At 33.9% G+C, this 19968-nt stretch overlaps 1 protein-coding gene across 4 annotated transcripts in view; it reads right to left on the minus strand.

Annotated features, from left to right (window-relative positions):
- Positions 1-9873: 9873 nt before the first annotated feature.
- The window catches only part of UBE2D1 (ubiquitin conjugating enzyme E2 D1), a 32561-nt gene continuing 22466 nt past the window's right edge, over positions 9874-19968 (minus strand). The window contains exons 2-7 of one of the 4 annotated variants that reach the window (XM_008061681.2): positions 19074-19137; positions 18948-18979; positions 16513-16590; positions 15395-15500; positions 12624-12717; positions 9878-11883 (exon numbers count right to left, since the gene is read on the minus strand). In XM_008061681.2, the coding sequence (XP_008059872.1) occupies positions 11838-11883; positions 12624-12717; positions 15395-15500; positions 16513-16590; positions 18948-18979; positions 19074-19137 (420 nt within the window). In that variant the 3' untranslated portion in view covers positions 9878-11837. Of the gene's footprint in view, positions 11884-12619; positions 12718-15394; positions 15501-16512; positions 16591-18947; positions 18980-19073; positions 19138-19968 lie in introns of all 4 variants that reach the window. The other 3 variants (XM_021714238.1, XM_021714237.1, XM_008061682.1) reach the window with 3 other exon arrangements.

Genomic DNA, 19968 nt, shown 5'->3' on the forward strand with positions numbered 1-19968 from the left:
GGCATGATCACCTGTTTAAATCTGCCTGGGAGAGTAGGGATTGGCTTCATGGAGTAGGTGACAGCTGAACTGTTTTTTGAAGTGCAGGTGGAGGAGCTTTCCTGATAAAGGAAACAGTATGTGAAAGTCATAGATATACATGAAGGCATGGTGTACATATAAAAACAAAATATAGTGAAAAGGAGTGATATGAAACAAAACTAAAGAGGTTGGGTTGTGAAGGACTACGTTTAATATGTTAAGGAGTTTGATATGTTTAATATGTTAAGTTTAATATGTTAAGTTTAATATGTTAATTCTAATAACACTAATATTTTTATTTTAATGTTTAATATGTTAAGGAGTTTGATAGCCAAACAGTATTTTAGGCAGGTTAGAGACCAATAAAACTTTAGAAAAATCCGTTTGGTAGGAACACAGAGTGATGAGAGTGAGGAGACTACTGCTATAATCTGAGAAAGGGACTGAGAGATTCTGAACTAGACAGTGCCCTGGCTCACACCCCAAGGGCCTAAGTACAATCAGCAGGCTTCTATTGGCCAATTAAGCATATAGAATGCAAGAATTACTTTAAGGATTCTAGCTCAACAGACTATTCCAATTCAGACTGATACTCTGCTAAGTAAATATCCCTAAGCAAATGTTTTATATCTTTTTACTGGATAAAAGCTTACAGTGACTTCTAACAGGCTATCAAAGCAAGGCTGTATATCCTGCGGACCTATCTTCTTCACCTCTAATCTTTTCTCTCATTAATTGCACACAGGCTTGCCAATGCCATTCTTATCTCTACTTTTATTACCTGTTTGGTTTCTCCTATTTTCGTTAATACCTTCCCCATTCACATATGTAAACTAAAATCCTAAGTGTCCTTCCAAAGCTTTGTTCATTCATTTATTTATTCACAAATATCCGAGTACTTGTGTGCCAGATACTGTTCTAGATCCCAGGGATTCAAAAATGGAAAACATCAAGGATCTCACAATTAGTGATACTGATAGTACAGTGTGGTGAGGGAAATGATAAAGCTGCACTTGAGTATCACAGTAACACTGAGAACTATTATCTCCTCCACAGATAAGGAGCCACATAAGATTAGGAATATAATGGATGGAGGAGAGGGCATTTTAGGCAGAATAAACAATGTGACCTAAGTCTGAGAATGAGAAACACCATTTTATACTGGAAGGGGGGATACATTGGGATCCAATGGGAAGTGTGGGTAGTCTGGTGAGAGGCAGGGAATGGCAGATGTGTCTGGAGATGCAAGTCAAGTCGGATCACGAGAGGCTTAATAACTGAGTACTTTATTCTGCTGGTTGATTTAAACGAGGGGAAAGAACCTAAGAACCCAAAGGGCTCTGATACATATATACATCAAATAACAAATGATCTTCACTGTTTGAAGTGAAAGTATAGGGTACAAAGGCTAAACCACTGGCATCTCTTTTCCTCTTTTTCACCAAGGCCCTCTATAAAACCACTGCTGAAGCTCTGGGGAACGATTTAAAATTTGTTAAGCTGATTCTAACCCAAGATAAAATTTGGGTTAGAATACTTTGGCACTTCTGTGGATGGGTTCGAGGGTAGAAGAAAGATGGTTGTAGTAGTAGTACATCAAAAAATAAAGAGACCGGGATTTCTGCTTCCAGATAGATAGGTGGTCCCTCTGAGAATTAGAAGAGCAGGATAAAATATAAAAATCATAATTAAAAAGGTATGAAAGAGCTGCAGAAGCCATGAGAATCTCAAAGGTGAGCTCTGTATCTATAATCATTTTTCTCCTGGAGTAGATTAAAGGCTGAGAATTTAGGTGTTCTATGGGCAAAGAATCACTGCTGGGGACAAAGAAACAGGTTTTTTGTGATTGTATGGTGCGAGAGGATAAGACTGGAGACTCAGAGAACTTCAAAATGCAGCTAATTTTTCCCTGAAGGCATTTGCCAAAGTTTTCACCTTTGCCGGCCAGGAAGCTGAAAAACTAAACTTCTGAATAAACAGTATAATTTTTCTTTAGTTTCTTAGTGTTGAGAAGACAACAGCCTTCCAGAGGAAGGAGACCCCAAAGAACATACTAGGAATTAGAAGACTGAAGTGATGAACTGACAATGATGATTTATGAAACCTCTTTTCCCTAGTGCCCTTGTTGATTTGGATGTGGCTAAATGCTGAGAATTCAGGTTTGATTCCTCACAGGAGGCTACTGTTCATGACGAAAACATCAACAAAAACTGGTAGTACTTTTGGTGGTTGCATAAATAGAGCAAATGTAATAAAATTGTAGATCTGCAGGACTTTAAACAGATAGCTGGTTTCTTGCTCAAGATGTTTGCCAAGTCTGAATCTCACAGGAACAAAAGGCTAACCATGAATCAAAAATACTGAAAAGCAGAGTGGAATCTCCTGCAGTCTCTCTGTACTGAGGAAACAAAGACAGCCAAAGAGTAAGAGTAAACCAAACATAGTTTGAGTCTAATAAAACTGCAAGCCACCCTCAACTAAGCACAGGCAGGACCTGAATGCATTAAGGTGATCATCTTCACACTCTGACTAGCAGAACAAAGGGTGTACCTCTCTGGTGGAAGATAACATCATTTAGAGTCACTACAGTTTGTATACAAAATGTCTGGCATTCAATAAAAGCAGGCCTACGGGTAATTCAAACACAAGTTAACAAAGACTTTGAGATAACTGTGATTAAGAACTTCAAAACATAGAGAAAAACATGGACAAAATAAATGAAACAATTTAGAAATGCACCAAAGAAAATCATTGAGTTAAAAATGGCAATTCAGCCAGGCTCAGTGGTTCAGCCTTTAATCCCGCACCTTTGGGAGGCTGAGGTGAGTGGATTGCCTGAGCCTGCGGGTTCGAAACCCCCCCCCCCCAGGCAACTTGGCGAGACCTCATCTCTACAATAAAATTAAAAATGAGCCAGGCGTGGTAGAACACGCCTGTAGTTCTGGCTACTTGGAAGGTTGAGGTGGAAGGATCGCAGGAGCCCAGCAGGTCGAGGTTGCACTGCACTCCAGTCTGGGTGACAGAGTGAGACTCCAACTCAAAAAAACAAACAAACAAACAAACAAAAAACAAACAAACAAAAAAAGACAATTCAATAACTGAAAAATAAACCTGAAATTAACTATGATAACTGAAAGAGTGGATGTGTTAAAGAGCACATCTTCTGCTGAACACAGTAGAAGATAGAGTTAATAAACTGGAGAAAAGGTCAATGCAAAATTTATACTGAAGCACAAAGAGAAAAAAAAAGCAAAACACAGAAAATAGGTTTGGAAGCATGTGAGGTATAGTCCAAAGGTCTAATATATCTAATATACTTTTTTATACTGGGGCCCTAAAGGAGAAAAATAAAACAGGGCAGAAGCAATATTTGATAAAATAATGGCTGAGATTTTCTGAAACTGATGAAAATATATCAACCCACAGATTAAAGAAACTGAACCTCGAGCAGGATGAAGACAAAACTATACCCCGTAACACCATAGTAAAACTACTAAAAATAAAAATGATAATTTTAAAAGTAGATAAGACAGATATATTACTTTTTAAAAAGCAACAGTAAGACTGACAGCTAATTTCTCAATAAAATTATGGAATCCAGAACACAATGCAAAAACATCTTTAAATTGCTGAAAGTAAAAATACTAGGAATTCTATTCCTAGTAAAAATATATAAAAATGAAAGGAAAATAAAAACATTTTCAGAAAAATAAAACCAAACAGAGTATCTGTCACCAGAAGATATACACTAAAAGAAATACTGAAGGGAGGTTTTTTTTGTTTGTTTTAGAATGGGTCTCACTCTGTTGCCCAGACTGGAGTACAGTGGCACGATCATAGCTCATTGCAGCCTCAATCTCCTGGGTGCAGGCAATCTTCCCACCTTAGCCCCCTGGCTAATTTTTAAATTTTTTGCAGTGACAAGTTCTCACTATGTTGCCTAGGCCAGCCTCAAACTTCTGGGCTCAAGCAATTCTCCCAGCTTGACCTCCCAAAGTGCTGGAATTACTGGCATGAGCCACTCACTGTGCTCGTCCCTGAAGGGAGTTCTTTAGTCAAAAGCCAAATGATCCCAGATGGAAACAGTAATGCAATGAAGAGAGTTGGACAAAGTAAAATTGGAGGTAAGTATAATGACATTGACTTACAAAACAATAATATTGATCTTACAGTAGAAGTAAAATACATGACAATAATGCAAAAGGTGGCACGAAAGGGATAACAATCCAAGAGGTCTAAAGTTCCCATATTACAGAGAAAATGGTGAAAGTAATAGTTTATATTAAACTGTCAACAGTGAAAGATGGATCTTTTAATTTAAAGCAATAACACACTCTAAATGACTAACAAGTTCACAGACAGAAAATATGGTGCTGTTATAAAAATGGATTAATCTATAAACAAAGGCAAGACAGGAGGAAAAAAAAGTATGGCTTAAAAGAAAACAAGAACATAGTTGGTATAAACCCAACTATATTGGTAATTCTATTAAATGCAAAAGGATGAAATACTTTAATTAAAAGACTAAAATGGTCAGATTGGAGAAAAACCAAATCAAGTAAAATCCAACTACATAATGAGTACAGGAGACATGCACTTTAAAAAGGACACAGAAAGGTCTAAAGAATAGAAAATATACTAATATTAAAATGAACTTTAAGACATAAGCATTAATACAGATAAAGAGAGGCATTTCTTAATGCGATATCATAATTCTATCTTGTGTGTATGTATGTGTATAAGAGAAAGAAAAGCATCCAAGAATGATTTCAGAATATATAAAGCAAAAATGAAATAAAGAATTCATGATCATAAAGGGAAACTTTAACACAGCTCCCTTAATGCCTGTAAGAATAATAGAAATTGTAGATATAATGAACAAACTTGATCTAATCAGCATATATAAACACTGCATCTAATAATAACAATTCCTGTTCTTTTCAAATGCATATGATAACATCAAAATTTCCATATGCTGGGTCATAAAGAAAGTTCCAACAAATTTCAAAGAATTTAAAATTTTCAGATTATGTTTTCTGGCCGTAGAGAAATTAGCTAGAAATCAATAGCAAAAACTAAACTTAGGAAAAAAAAAGGAAACCCAGTTACCTGGAAATGAAACAGTACATCTCTCTATATAACTTACAGGTAAATGAAAAACAAGAAGAAAATATTTTTAACTGAATGACAATGAAGATATAATATTTCGAAACTTCTAGTCTGCAGCTAAAGTGGTAGTTATGGGGAAATATAGTTTTAAATACATATATTAGAAAAGAAAGAGTGAAGATTGGGTTTCAATCTCAAGAAGCTAAAAAAAGAAAATCAAAATCAAAACAAAATATACAGAAATAACAAATGGAAATCAGTGAAATGGAAAACAAATGTACAAGACAGGTTTTAAAAAATCAAATGAGGAAAGACTAATTCTTTGAAAGACTAAATTAATCTATTAAGACTAATCAATGAATAAATAAATAATGTAAGGAAATATGACTACAGATACTTATTATCACCTTCAAAAAGATAAGAGGGTATTGTGAACAACTCTATGCCAAGTAGATTGATAATTTAGATAAAATGCACAAATTCCTTGAAAAATATAAAACTAACCAAAAAATCTAATGCTATATATATTAAAGAGATAGAATTGGTTATTAAAATTTTCCATAACAACAAAAAATAACTAGACACAATGGCTTAGAATACTCTTCAAAATATTTAAGGAAGATATAGCACAAATCTTACACAAACTCTTCCAGAGAATAAAGATGGAATACTTACTCTTTTTATGAGGCCAGCATAACTTGAGGTATGAAGGAAATACCATACTTAATATTGAAATAATAAAAGTTTTCCCTTGGAAATCAAGAAAAGATGCTTGCTGTTACTATCTACTCAGCATGATACTGAAATTCAGACTAGTAAACAAAGGAGAAAAGAAATGTGGCATATAGTTTGAAAATGAAGACATAAAATTATCATTATTTGCAGTAACATGATAATAAGTGTAGGAAACTTTCAAATTCTACAAACTTTCAAAAAGTGAATTTAGCCAAGTTGCAGGATACAAGGCAAATATAAATTTTTTCTATACATCAAGAACACACAAATATAAAATGAAAAATAACTTGTATAATAGGTTTAAAAAATCAGATACCCAGAAATGAATCCAATGAAAAACGTATAAGACGTATGTATACACAGAAAGGTATAAAACAATTACACTGTAAAACAACCAGTTAGAAATTAAAGGTGACATAAATACATTGAGTGATACAGGTACACTGGAATGACTCAGTAAGATGTGTTAGCGACCACAAATTCCTTCCCAAGGAAAAGTGAGGGTCTATGTCCCCTTCCCTTGAATTTGAGTTTGTGACTTTCATCAAATAAACTACAGCACAAGTGACACTGTAACTTCACAGTCTAGACCATTTAAAAAGGCAGCTTACTCCTCATTCTGTTGGAACACTTGATCTCCAGATGCTGCCTCTTGGAGCATCCATCTTGTGAGAAGATCAAGCCACATAGAAAGGTCATTAAAGAGTGATCTAGTAGATAATACCTGCCCACGTGCTATCGTATGAGTGGAGAAGCCTCCAAATGCTTTAAGCCCCAAACCATTTGAGTCACCTCACACTGAGACCCTAAATCTCATAAAGCAGACAAGCCATCCCTCCTGTGCTCCATTTCAGTTCCTGACCCAACAGAATCTATGAGCATTAAAAAATGGTTTTTCTTTTACACTCCTTAGTTTGGGGTGATTGTTGTTCAGCAATGGATAACCAGAACAAAAGATGTCAACTTTATCTAAATTGCTCAGTAGTTTCAGTACAATCCCAATTAAAATCTCTGAAGGAGAAATGACAAAGCTGATCATAAAATGTTTACAGAATTACAAGGGGCCTGAATAGTCAAAACAACATTATAAAAGCACAAAGGTGATCTACACCTATTTCAAAAGTTACTACAAAGTTATGGTAATCAAAACTGTGTGGCACTGGTGTAAGCCATATAATTGATGGAATAGAATTGAGAGTCCAGAAAGAAATCTCCATTATCAGTTGATTTTCTTTTTCTTTTTTAGTTTTTTTTTTTTTTTTTGAATTGGCGTCTCACTCTGTCGCCCAGACTGGAGTGCAGTGGCCGCTCCCGGCCACCGCAGCCTTGGCCTGCTGGGCTAAGGCGATTCTTCCGCCTCAGCCTTCCAAGTGGCTGAAACTACAGACGCATGCTACCACGCCCAGCTAATTTTGATTTATTGTAGAGATGCGGTCTCGTCAAGTTGCCCAGGGGGGTCTCGAACCTGCGGGCTCAGGCAATCCACTCACCTCAGCCTCCCCAAGCAAAGGATTACAGGCTGAGCCACCGAGCCGGCTATCAGTTGATTTTCAACAAGGATACCAAACCCATTCAAGGGGAAAGAATAGTCTTCAACAAATTGTATAGGCCTAATCTTTAACAGGCCTGTTTACAAGGTTTGCCCTAGGCTGACATTCAGGAACTTGGCTTCTGAAACCATCCCTAAGTGATAAGGTTTTGCCTGCTGTGCTAGCCTGACTAGACTTTCCAAATAAACCATGTGACTTATGGTGAACACCTGCTTTCCTTCTGGGGACTAGAATTTTGGAGAACAAGGGGTGCCTACGTGATTAACCCCCAATAAAAACTCTGAACTTTGAGTTTCAAACTGACTTCCTTAGACAGAAACACTATGCCCGTGTTACTCCTGGAAGAAGAGTGTACTCTGCGTTACCCATTCAGGGAGAACACAGGGAGCCTGCATGTGGATTCCTCCAGACTCTGCCTGCTCTGTTTCCCCTGTATCGACCCAGCTGTGTATCCTTGCTCTGTTGCTGTAATAAATCTTAGCTCTGAGTATGACCATATGCTGAGTCCTGTTAATTCTCCCTATCGACACACTGTGTGGGTGGTCATGGGACTGCCAGAACAAGAGTACCAAAAGTGCTCATATGAGTGGTGTCACAACTGTTCCCCATAATACGTATATTAAAGAGTTTATATGAAAAGATTTCACACACAACTCACAGTGATCTTTTGCACTAAAGAGATCTGAACAGTCTTTTCCTGTCAAATAAATCAAATGAGGAAAGTATTGTTCAGACCTTATACATGTGCCAGTATAATAAAAGCAACTTTCTCATGAGTGAGAAAGGCACATCTCTGCGCTCTACAACAGTAGCAGCTGGGAGAGTGCTAAACAAGTTTTTAAAGAAATGTTTCTTATTATACAAAATGCCCCCAAATACGAATACTTTTAGGTGCATTTTCTCTCTTCCTATTAGTTCAGTCCATTTGCAATTTGAAACCACATTCTTATATAAAACAGGATGATGGGAGTAGAAATTTAAATATAAAAAATAAAAATAAGTGATATAACATCTATTAAGCTATCACTAAGACACTGTTGCATTAAAAGTTATTTCTACAACCAAAAACATCAGTTGTCTACAAACTTGCTGTTATCACCACTACAGGAAAAAGCTCCTACTAAAAGCATATCAATTACACAGTTTATGAAGAGCTTACAAGATATTACTTAGTGTAAAAAAAAAAAAAGAGTAGAAACTAGTTATTTATACATAGCAGCTTTTACATCTGAAATTAAGAATAATCTGTACCTGCTGCCTTATTTGTACAATATGACTATCAGAACAATATGAGAAGTATTATAAGCAATGGAAACTTTCATAAATAATCTGCATTACATTTTAAAGCTATTAATTGTGATTAAGCCTCTGCTCTAAAGAAAAAAAATTGAAAGTCCTACATTATAGTTGATAAAAGTAATAGCACTGAATTTTTAAACATTCAGATTAGTTGTTATTTTCCTATATTAATAATCCCCTAAAAGATTTAAACAAACTGAAAAGCAATACTTTCAACAATTTGAATACACTGAAGTTCTGTTTTATATGGCCATGGCTACAGCACTGATCACTTTTTCCGTGGTTGATCCTAAAGAGTAACAGGACTAATGATTCTACTGCAGAACTCAAATTTTAAAACACCATCAACTGTATTGGGCTTTGAGTACAGTTCAAATTGCCAATAAACAGACATGATATAAATAGCTTCATGAACAAGAATCCCTTTTAATCGGAAAGGAAAATTAATATCCTTAATCCTGACAAATGCCAATGACTGAATCATGTCAAAAATAGACCGATCACCATGATAAAATAAGAAAAATGTAAAACTACAATACAGTATTATTTTTTATCATTCATTAGGTTTTTTAAAGTTACTCCATTGAAAATTAACTCTAAGAGATGCCCTTGATATGTAGTTGATTTACAAAGTAATTTTTCCCTGCCAGATATTAAGGGGGTGAAATAGAGAAATAAAGCAAAAATGAATAAATGTGATATACAGAGGCATATGTATAAAGCTTACACCCAAGAATATATGCTTTTGAGATAGTTGGGGGATGGTGGTGAGGTGGCCCTTACAGCCTGCATATGTGGCAGTGAAATGTCCAGAATCCTACTTCAATATGGTTTTCAGTGAAGCCTTTAAGCATGCAGAACTTTAAAAAGTGGGATTCTAAAACTTCAAAAGGCTACCCATTTCCCTCACTCCAGATAAGTACTTTTAAGGATGAATGCTTAAACCATGAAAAGGCCCTGGCTTTTAATTTATAGTTTTAAAAGGTAACTGATACTCACTTTGTTAGAATTAAGCAAAAATAATATACCCCAAATGGTGATCTGACTTATCATTATGCCACTACTGAACACAAGATTTTTAGTTAATTAGGAGAACCTGTGCTTATTCCTCAGAAGTCTAGTACATAGTACAATTCAGGTGTAAGCAAAAGCAAACAAGTTAGGCAAGTTTCAAAAACTTTAATAAGGAAAAAAAGACACTTCCAAAAATAAATGCCACACAAATGAAAGATTTTTGTTTAAAAAAGGTGAAAGATATTCAAGAAACAAAACCCTTTACTATCAAAATATACTAAATACTTAAATTTAATGAAGTTGAGTATTCAAATTCAGGGCAAATGTAGCTTATAATAATATAGCTAAGTAGTGTTTTTTCATGATATGGCTGTTTTAAGACATCACTTTATATAGTTACTCTTTTAAGCCTATATTTTCTTAAACATCCATTTCACAATTCATTTATTTTACATTCATTTATAAAAACACATGTTTTCTAATAACAAGTTATTTTGTGCTTTAATAATAATGAACCATGATAAAATACTCAAGTGATTTAAATGCTTTGCTCATGACTACACCCATCACAGAGTCTTGCCCACATTGACAGCTACTGCAATAATCAGGAGAGCTACAACTCTTCTTAAAAATGACACTCACTCAAGGTGGATAAGCATGCTAAACATTAAAGAGATGTAATTTTCTCCAAGTTAAAACATAAGAACTTTCAAGTTTTCTTTACAATCTATAAAGATAACCTGCTTATTTAAATCACTTTTGGCTGACAATTTATAAAAACAGAGGGAAGCAAAATTTTAGAATTTTCTTTAACTTGTATAGTAAAAAAAAATGAGTATTTTCCAAATTGTGATGGCATCAAAATTCTATTTTAGAAATTCTAGATTTTGAAATGTTAAGAACTATAATGTCAATTACATCTAGGGTGCATTTTAATGAAATAATCTAGTGATTCTGCAGGTCTATAAAGACTTTCCTTCAGGGTGGGTGATACTGCCGTACACTCATTTCAGTACTTTTAACAAATAATCTATTTCAGATGTGATCCAAGACAAACCCCAACTTATTCTACATTCTCCTCTACAACAAGGGACCAAAGTATACCACTTTATGGATAAACAGTTTAGTAAAGAGATACTAACCTAAAACAATAAAATTTATATAATTAATGGTCACTAATGCCAAACGTAACAGACCTCATCTTCACAATTTGGAGTTAATTTTCATGCAAAATTTTATATAGAATTTTGATTCTTATGTATATTTTTTAAGTAATCAAGACAAATAGTAGAAAAAGCATTTTATTTTTATGGAAAAAGCTACAGTAATATCTGTAAAAGGTGTCAATATAATATTGCCTATACAGAAAAAAAATTCAAATGTGAATAGCAACAAAAGTTACACATCTTCCTACTTAGCAGTGCAATTAATTCACATTGCAATAAAGTTAAGTCAAGTATAACAAAATCAAAACAAGTGTTTCTCCATAATCAGTATAATAAGAATTACAGTGTAAAGATCATTTCAGGTTTGAGAAATCTGCAATCAATCTACAGAATATCCTAAGACAAGGGAGACACAGTTAATTCATTTAATTATCAGCTGTTGGGGTTCTTCAATACTGTTCACAGGAAAAAAGTAATGAGTTGACATACATGTAAATAGAATATATTTAGTCTATACAGTAAAAAAATACAAATTATAAAGTGAGCTAACAAAGAATGAAATCTGAATACAGATTTATAAAACTGACGACATCTTAGACAACACACAGTATTTTTCATGTAAAAACATCTAGTTTCAGCAAAAAATAATTTGGTTGCTTTTCAGCTGCATTGTTGATCTTGTAAGTTGAAGATGCAGATGTCCAAGTATCTTAACCATAATAAATGTCTTTCTCAATGCATACAAAATGATAAATGCTCTCATCACAGTTGCAAGGGTATTTTTGGAAGTTTGTTTTGTCTTGCTTCAGAAACACATTTAAAATGGGTAAAAATCAAAAGGTTTCATGGTACAATGAAACAGTAAACAGTGCTCAATTTACTGCTAATGTTGAAAAAACCTAGATTTTACAGTACTCTGGTATATATGAAAAGTTTTTTGATTTTACATTGCATATTTCTGAGTCCATTCTCTGGCGTGTCTGTTGTATCTGTAGGCATACAAAAGGGATACAGTAGAAAACATACAAATTTAATCTTTTAGAATCATCTGTCCATATGAACCTGTATATTCTACTTTCTCATGCTAAACTGCAGTAATCAACTATTGGGTCATATGTCAACTTTATCAACCTATATATGACTGGGTCAATGACTTAGGCTCATACATAAATATAAATAAGACAGAAAAAATAAATAACTTTTTAACTCATAGATTTCCTCTGCAACCTATATAAAATGTATCTTTTAAATATACAAAGAGCAAACTTAGAAACCAATTTCTAATAGAAATTTGTAAAATCTAACTTTGAATGAGCATTAACTGCAAATTGCAAATGAATCTAGCAGACTAGCAAGATGAAGCAGCTTGAAAATCAGGACAATTAGGGTGGTTATAGAGAGAACTCTTCCCAGGAGAAGATAGAGAATACAATATTTAATATTTTCTAATATTAAATATTGTATTAAATTCTTTTTTGTTTACCACCTAGAATTACATATAATGATTGTGCAAACACAGAGCATGTGCGTTAAACAGTACCTGAAAAGGAACAAGATTTTTTGTAAAAAGACTAACAGAGTTCTAAACAAAGACTTATTCCACTGGAAAAAGATAAACAATGTTAAGCATAATCATAATTAAATGTATTTAAAATATATCATTAATACTCATGCTTTGGCAGACTATACAGACATGTATCCAAACAGAAATTAATGGGGAATCACTTACTTTTCTTTGTCTGATTTATAGATTTGTGCAATATCTGGTACTAAGGGGTCATCTGGATTAGGATCACAAAGCAGAGAACATATGGACAATAAAACTAGATTTAAGAGAGAACATCATATTAGATAATAATCTTTCTACTTTATATCGATTACTTATGTAAAAATATAAGATACTGAACTTATAAACACAAAATGAAAGCATCAAATTACATTTTATACTAACTTTGGTAGCAAATTGATCCTTAATTTTTAATATTATAAATCTGCCATAGGGTATATATGATACAAAATTATTTTAGCTTTTAAAGTTTTCAATTCTATTTGAATTTATTTTTATTTTAAAAATGTGAACCTCCAAAGTGCTATTAACAACCTTTAAACTCAAGAGTTCTCTACAAAGTAATCAAATTACAGTTAACATTTTGGACATTATGCTCTTACACTCTTTTACTCTGGTTGAATGCTACAGATTGTCTGCAAAGAAAAAAGATTTGTAAGATTTTTTTCCAATGAATCTATGTTCCATGTACCTTACACATATTGCATGCATATTTAAAATAATGTAAACAGCTATCTTCACGTAGCTTGTATATTTTAAAACATAAGTGGAAACTGAAAAGTAATCATTGCTACACTATGTCCAAATACTAATGCAAATAGCTACATTTAAAAAACAACAACAACAAACATCTAAGTATCTGAAACAGGAAGGAACAAGGACTCCGGTTCCTCACTTGTCTGCTTCAATTGCATGCCACTACTTCTGGGGGGTGCATCCTGGAACCTCTGGAGCAACCTCTCATTTATACCTCCCTCCACCCCCACTTTATATTTTCCTACTCTTTCAAATTCAAACATGGATGTATAGAGCAGAGCTAACTCTTAAATGACAGGCAAAGGAGGGTGTTATAGACTAAGGAAAAAAACTCATATTTTATTCATCTTATCTTCCATTTGCCCAGTGAAACTTCAAACCTTGTATATTAAACTGACAGGGTAGATTTTCTGAGCTCACATCTCCGCAATGCTTCCAGACTAACCTCATGCTAAAAAGCAAAACAAGTCATTTTAAAATCTAGAAAAGTGCCTGGGATAGTGGCCAGCGCCTGTAATCCCAGCTATCTGGGAGACTTAGGTAAGACAGTCACCTGAGCCCAGGAGTTTGAGACCAGCCTAGGCAACATACTGAGACCTCATCTCAAAAAATAAAAATAAAAAAATTTTTAAATATATGCAAAAGTAAAAAAGCATACAAACAAGTGATGGAGGTATGACCTATCTTATAAAATAAGCTAGAGGGAAGCTCCTCCCCTGCCCACTCCTGCTGCCACAAGCCATTTGCCCTAATTTCACTATCATGCACACAAACCATGTGCATCCTCCTCTAAGATAAGGAAGCAGGTAATAGTTAACATTCATTTGAATGCCTACTATGTGCCAGGTACATAGTGGTCCTACCTGGTAATACTGTTATAATCCCCATATTACATATAAGGAAACTGAGGCTATTTGAATTCTCAAAGGACCGTTTCCAGAAGCCAATAATACTAATTATTTACAAAAAGCTAGCAATGTCAAAGATAATTATTCAGCATCTGACAGTCTGCCATTTCTTTTAGATGTATAAGGACTTAGCTGTTTATGCCAGATGACATTTATTTCATGACCACTTCAGGAAAGAGTGCATTCATTTGAATAATCCTTTGACACAGAATCTTTCCTATATCCAATGCATGACAGTAATACTATATGAAACATTTTTAAAAGGATACTAGAATCTATATGAACATTTTAGATGAGCATTGTAGGTCAGAAAAACTACCATTCATAAATAATTGACCTGAAGGGCTATTATTTGTCTAATACTTGAAAGAGTTACGGCTGTGGACCCTGCTTCCTATAAATCTTATCAATTTTAAAAGAGAATTATATATTCAGGCAAACTTTATTTTAAAAAATATTTAAGAGATGAGCATGAATTCTTTTCACAAATCCTTCAAGAAAAACAATTTTCTTACATTTAATAAAGAGGGAAAACTTGGTAGTTACTTCAAGAGCAGCTTCTTCTAACCCAAACAATATTTTAAAACCACCAGGTTCTCTTCTATTAGAGAGGCAAGACACAAAGAATAATACCACAGTAAAGCATATTGGCTAATGAAATAAAATGGCTTAAAGCTGGCCTATGTACACATTCGATAATTTAGAAAAGACCAAAGTTAGACCTGTATAAAAGTTGAGAATCAGCATGGATTATGTTTCAGTCATAATGATGCTATCAATTATTCAAAGTTTAGACTAACCGCTATATATACTACATTATTCTAAACTGTGAAATATGGCTTTCATTTTAAATCAAATATTTTTACTTGGATGAAGTTCAAAAGATGTAAAGGTTTATTACTGTCAATAGTGCCATTTAATGAATGGAACTGGTTCCAGAATCTTCTTTTTACTATCACTTACTCCTTTTTTAAAAAGACAACACTCAAGTTGAAAGGATAAGATGTCAATAGGTTTATCCCCACATCTGTTGCTCTAACCTTTTTAATTTCTTCTCATTTTACCATTTAGATTTTTGCCCATCCATGCCACCCTACAAGCTAACTGGTAAAAGTCACAGTAATATAAGAGCTATGACAGTAAAGTAAAATCAAAACAGGAGAAAGCACAGTCGATTGGTTTTTTTAAAACTTTAGTTCTGAGATACTTCGGCTGTATTTTTCCTGTCTCATTGTTATCATCTGTTTTAAATCTGATCAATGAAATTACCTTTTGATACAGTCAGAGCTGGTGACCATTGTGACCTCAGGATATCAAGACAAATACTTCCATTACTGTTTATGTTTGGATGGTAAATTTTTGTTGTGAAAGCAATCTAAACATAAAACAAAACAAAAATGTGGCAATTCATGAATTACGAACAAACCAGAACCATTTGCTCTAAAGTAAAATACCCTCAACTTTACATAAACCTTAGAGGAGAAATATATTAAACACAAATCAAATGTAGTTATGGCTAATGGAATGTGAAAGCAAATAAGTAAGTTTCCCTCTCTCCCTCCAAGAAATTGAGAAGTATTTTGGAGAATGTAATTTAAATAAGTCCAGTAGCTGGAACTACTAATTGTGTGACACCTAAAGTTATTAACATTGGCTTTCATCATACTTAGAAGTTATCCTTTTCTTAATCTGATTACCAATGAAACCTGGAAATGACACTTGGGTCTAAAAACAGGTTGCTGACCCTATTTTGGGGCAAAGTTGAGGTCGTTAGCATGTTACCTGTCCTAAGAAATCCACCAAGAATCTAAATCTTCCACAAAAGTAGTTGTCATATCATTTTATATATACAATGTTAATCACGTGTTTTTAACAATCTAAAATAATTATTTCCTGAGTGACAGAATCTTGTTAGTTTTCTACCTTCCTTGATATCCCCATCATCTGTTTCCTATTACGGCTAATTTAAATTAAATTTATAAGAACATGTATTTATCTCCCCTACCACACTAAATGAAGGGACTGTTTCCTATTTACTTTTGTATTCCCCAATGTAGTAGAACATGGTAGTTGCTCAATAAATGTTTATTGAATACTTGAAAAACTGAGAAAGAAGGGTCAACCTTGGAAAGGTAATTCCATGAATAAAAAAGTCTGAGTCAACCATAAAAGCATCCCAAATTACATATATAAAATGAAGATGGAAGGAAAGGCAAGGAATCTAATTTGCAGCATAACAGATAATATCTTTTGTTTCACAGATCTAATACAATATTTGAGAAAGAAGGCTTAATTTAGATTCAATGGTTTCAAAAACAGTTTGAAAATGCTAACCTACCCAGAGGCTTTGAACTATCTCTAGATAAAGAATAAAATCATAAAAATACCTTTGGTGGTTTAAAAGGATAATCTGTCGGAAAATGTACAGTGAGAAAGAAGACTCCACCTTGATATGCGCTATCAGGCTGAAATTACAAAATATTTGTATCAATGTTTGATTACTGAGTTTATTTACAATAACAAAATTATTTCCCCAAATGTTATCAGTTTGAGAAAAATGCCATCATATTTAAAATAACTTCATTAAATATTACCAGTTTAAAAAAAAATGCAATTACCTTCTCACAAGTTCAAACCATTTACCTTGAGAACACATTTCCCTTTGTAGATGAAGGAGGATTTTCCAACAATTATGCCCACATTATAAAATTTAAAACAAAACAAAAATAAGACACACAGTGGTGTGACTTGTTCAAACAAATCTGTTTATGAGTATATATTTTAAAATTTGAGTATATACACAAGACTGCTGTGAGAACAAATAATTTTCTGGGACAGAAATCAGTCTTTTTTTAAAAAGGGTTGGGGCTAATATTTACCTTCTTATTTATAAAACTTAAGTTCTGATGAACATGTAAGGGTGCAGAATGAAGAAGCCAAATAATGAAAAGAAAAGGCTAAGTGTCTCTGTTACACAATTTTTCCTCAACTCTTAATTTAGTAACTATTTATAAAATAATGTTGAAAACGCAAAAAAGTCCAAAATAAAACTAAATATTCATGCTACTATCAAATTAGGAATTAACTTTACAAGAGAAATTTAAATTTAGCCATTTCTTTATGGCCAATAGAAAATATTAATAATATTACAAACAAAATGTTTTTTAAATGGTAGCAAAATACTTCTGAAATTCCATTTTAATTCCTTCCTATTTAATGTATTATGTTATATTAACACTTTGGTAATAACAGCAAGATTGACATTACTTCCTCAAGTTTCTTCATTTATGTATTAGAGGATTATACATGTATAATTATTCTTACTATATATAGTTTAATTCTAGTTCATTAAAAATCATAAGGGGCCAGGCTCGGTGGCTCAGCCTGTAATCCCAGCACTTTGGGAGGCCAAGGTAAGTGGATTGCCTGAGCCCGCGGGTTTGAGACAAGCATAGGCAACTTGGCGAGACCTCATCTCTACAATAAATAAAAAATTAGCCGAGTGTGGTAGTGCACGCCTGTAGTTCCAGCTACTTGGAAGGCTGAGGCGGAAGGATCACAAAAGTCCAACAGTTAGATGCTGGTGTGGCCATGAGCATGCCACTGCACTCCAGCCTGGGAGACAGAGTGAGACTCCAACTCAAAAAAATAAAAAATAAAAGTAAAAGATAAGGAATGTAGAAAATATTAAAACTTGAGGATGTCAAAATAAGAAAAAAATTTAGGAGGCAAATTACAATGACAGATATGGTTTGCTTAGATATTCAAATGATACTACAAAGTACCATAGAGTACATATTTACATTACTAAAATAAGGAAGCTACAAATAACATAATTATAACCATTTGCTACAAGTGAGTCACCTAAAAAGTATTTGTAAAGGGTTGAAATTCAAATGGTAAGGGTGGACCTTAAATGAGAGTATTTTGAAGTTTCCTAGTAAGTAATGAAAAACAAACAGAAATAACTACATTCTTTTTAAAAGTTGTTATATAAATAAATATGTTGCATTTTTCTTTTTAATGAAACAACTTAGTAATTTGAGAAAATTGCCCAGGAGTCCTGCTTTGAAATTCAGTAGTTTTGTTATTGTTGTTGTTGTTTTAAGGTTAAGCACAAGGCAAACTGAATAAAAACACTATAACTTAGCAGATGAAGCTCCATCAGGGGAATGAGGCAAGAATAATGTTTATGGAACCATGTTATTAATGTCCTCTCACCCAGAAAGTAGAGCGGTCAGTGCCTATTCTATGCAATCAGATTTTTGCTCATAGAAACACAGTTATGTTAGAGGACAATGCAACAAAACCAAAAGCAGTAAACTCATGAGATTGCAAAAGTAGACCCACTGCAATATTTTATCAATTATCTTTCACAAACAAGAACAGTGATTAAACTTACTGTAAATTGATACTTATTACTTGTAGGAATTCTATTATTGGGTTAATTCGACTTATTTCTAACCAACAAAACTGTGGATGCGATCATGATTATGTTTACTTATGAACAACTGAGTCTTTGTGACTAAAAGTTTTTTTAAAAAGTTGAAGCAAACACACAGCCTATTGGCAAGTTGTGGCTGATCCATTATTATATGTAATGATCAAGGATTTGGCATAGGAAAACATCATAGTGATCCCAGGAAGTATTTGCCACCAATATTCTAGAATATCATTGTCAATCCTTAATCATATTTTGTTTCCTGGGTCATAAAGAGTATAGGAAAATTCAACCTTAGTCACAAACATCTGGTCAAAGGTGAAATGGCAAGAATGAAGTATGGCTGAGGGGATTAATTTCATATATATGAATCATACTTACAGGCCCCATAATAGTTGCTTGCCAGTGGAACACTGAAACAAACAAAGGAGTTTTGGAGTCATTAACAAATGTTCAAACCTATGTATTTTCATGGTAGCAAAATCCTAGCAATAGAGCAAAGCTTACAGTCATCTCCCACAGGTCCAGCTGAACAGTGAGCCGGTGGATCGCGTTGTAGATCACTTAATTCCTGAAGGAAAGCAAAAATACTTAAGGTTAACTCTTTTCCCAATGAAACAAATATAACAATCTATTCAGATAAACTATTAATTAACTTCACTTTAAAACCAAGATAGAGAGGAAAGAATCATTTGAAGCCAGGAGTTCAAGAACAGCCTGGGCAACATGGTGGGACTCTTGTCTGTACAAAAAATTTAAAAATTAGCTGGATATGGTGGTATATGCCTATAGTCCAACTACTCAGGAGGCTGAAGAGGAAGGATCACTTGAGCCTAGGAGTTCATGGTTGCAGTGAGCTGTGATTGCATCACTGCACTCTAGCCTGGGCAAAAGAACAAGAACCCTTAAAACAAAATTCCTTCATGAGACAGCTCCTTATGAAAGGATTAAATAAATTAAACTGCTATTTTCCTTTAACAGCCCTAAGACAAAATTCATAATTAGTATCTACTATATGCAAGGTAATTTATATAAGTGCTAGGCAGAAAACATAAAAACCAGGTCCTACTTCCAACCAGTTACAATCTAATGAGGGAGAGGAAAGCTCAGAAAGATGAATATTTAAGGAGCAACTTAAGTGGAAAAAAAGAAGAACAGTCAGGGCATGTTTTGAAAACTAGAACGTGAATGAATTCATAGGCAGTTTTCTGTCCTCAAGGCAGCAAAGACGGGATTGCAGGAAGGATCATAGAAAAGACACAGCTTTAGAGTTGGTCAGTCCTGGGTTGGAATTCCAGTTCTAACATATCTAGCTGTAGGGACTTGGGAAAGCAGCTTAACTTTTGTAGCCTTAGTAGGGAAGAAACTGCTCATTCCCACATAAGAAATGTATAAATTCAAT

Source organism: Carlito syrichta, unplaced genomic scaffold (genome assembly GCF_000164805.1).
Source record: "Carlito syrichta isolate Samal-C Ts95f unplaced genomic scaffold, Tarsius_syrichta-2.0.1 Scaffold305437, whole genome shotgun sequence".
Lineage (NCBI taxonomy): Eukaryota > Metazoa > Chordata > Mammalia > Primates > Tarsiidae > Carlito > Carlito syrichta.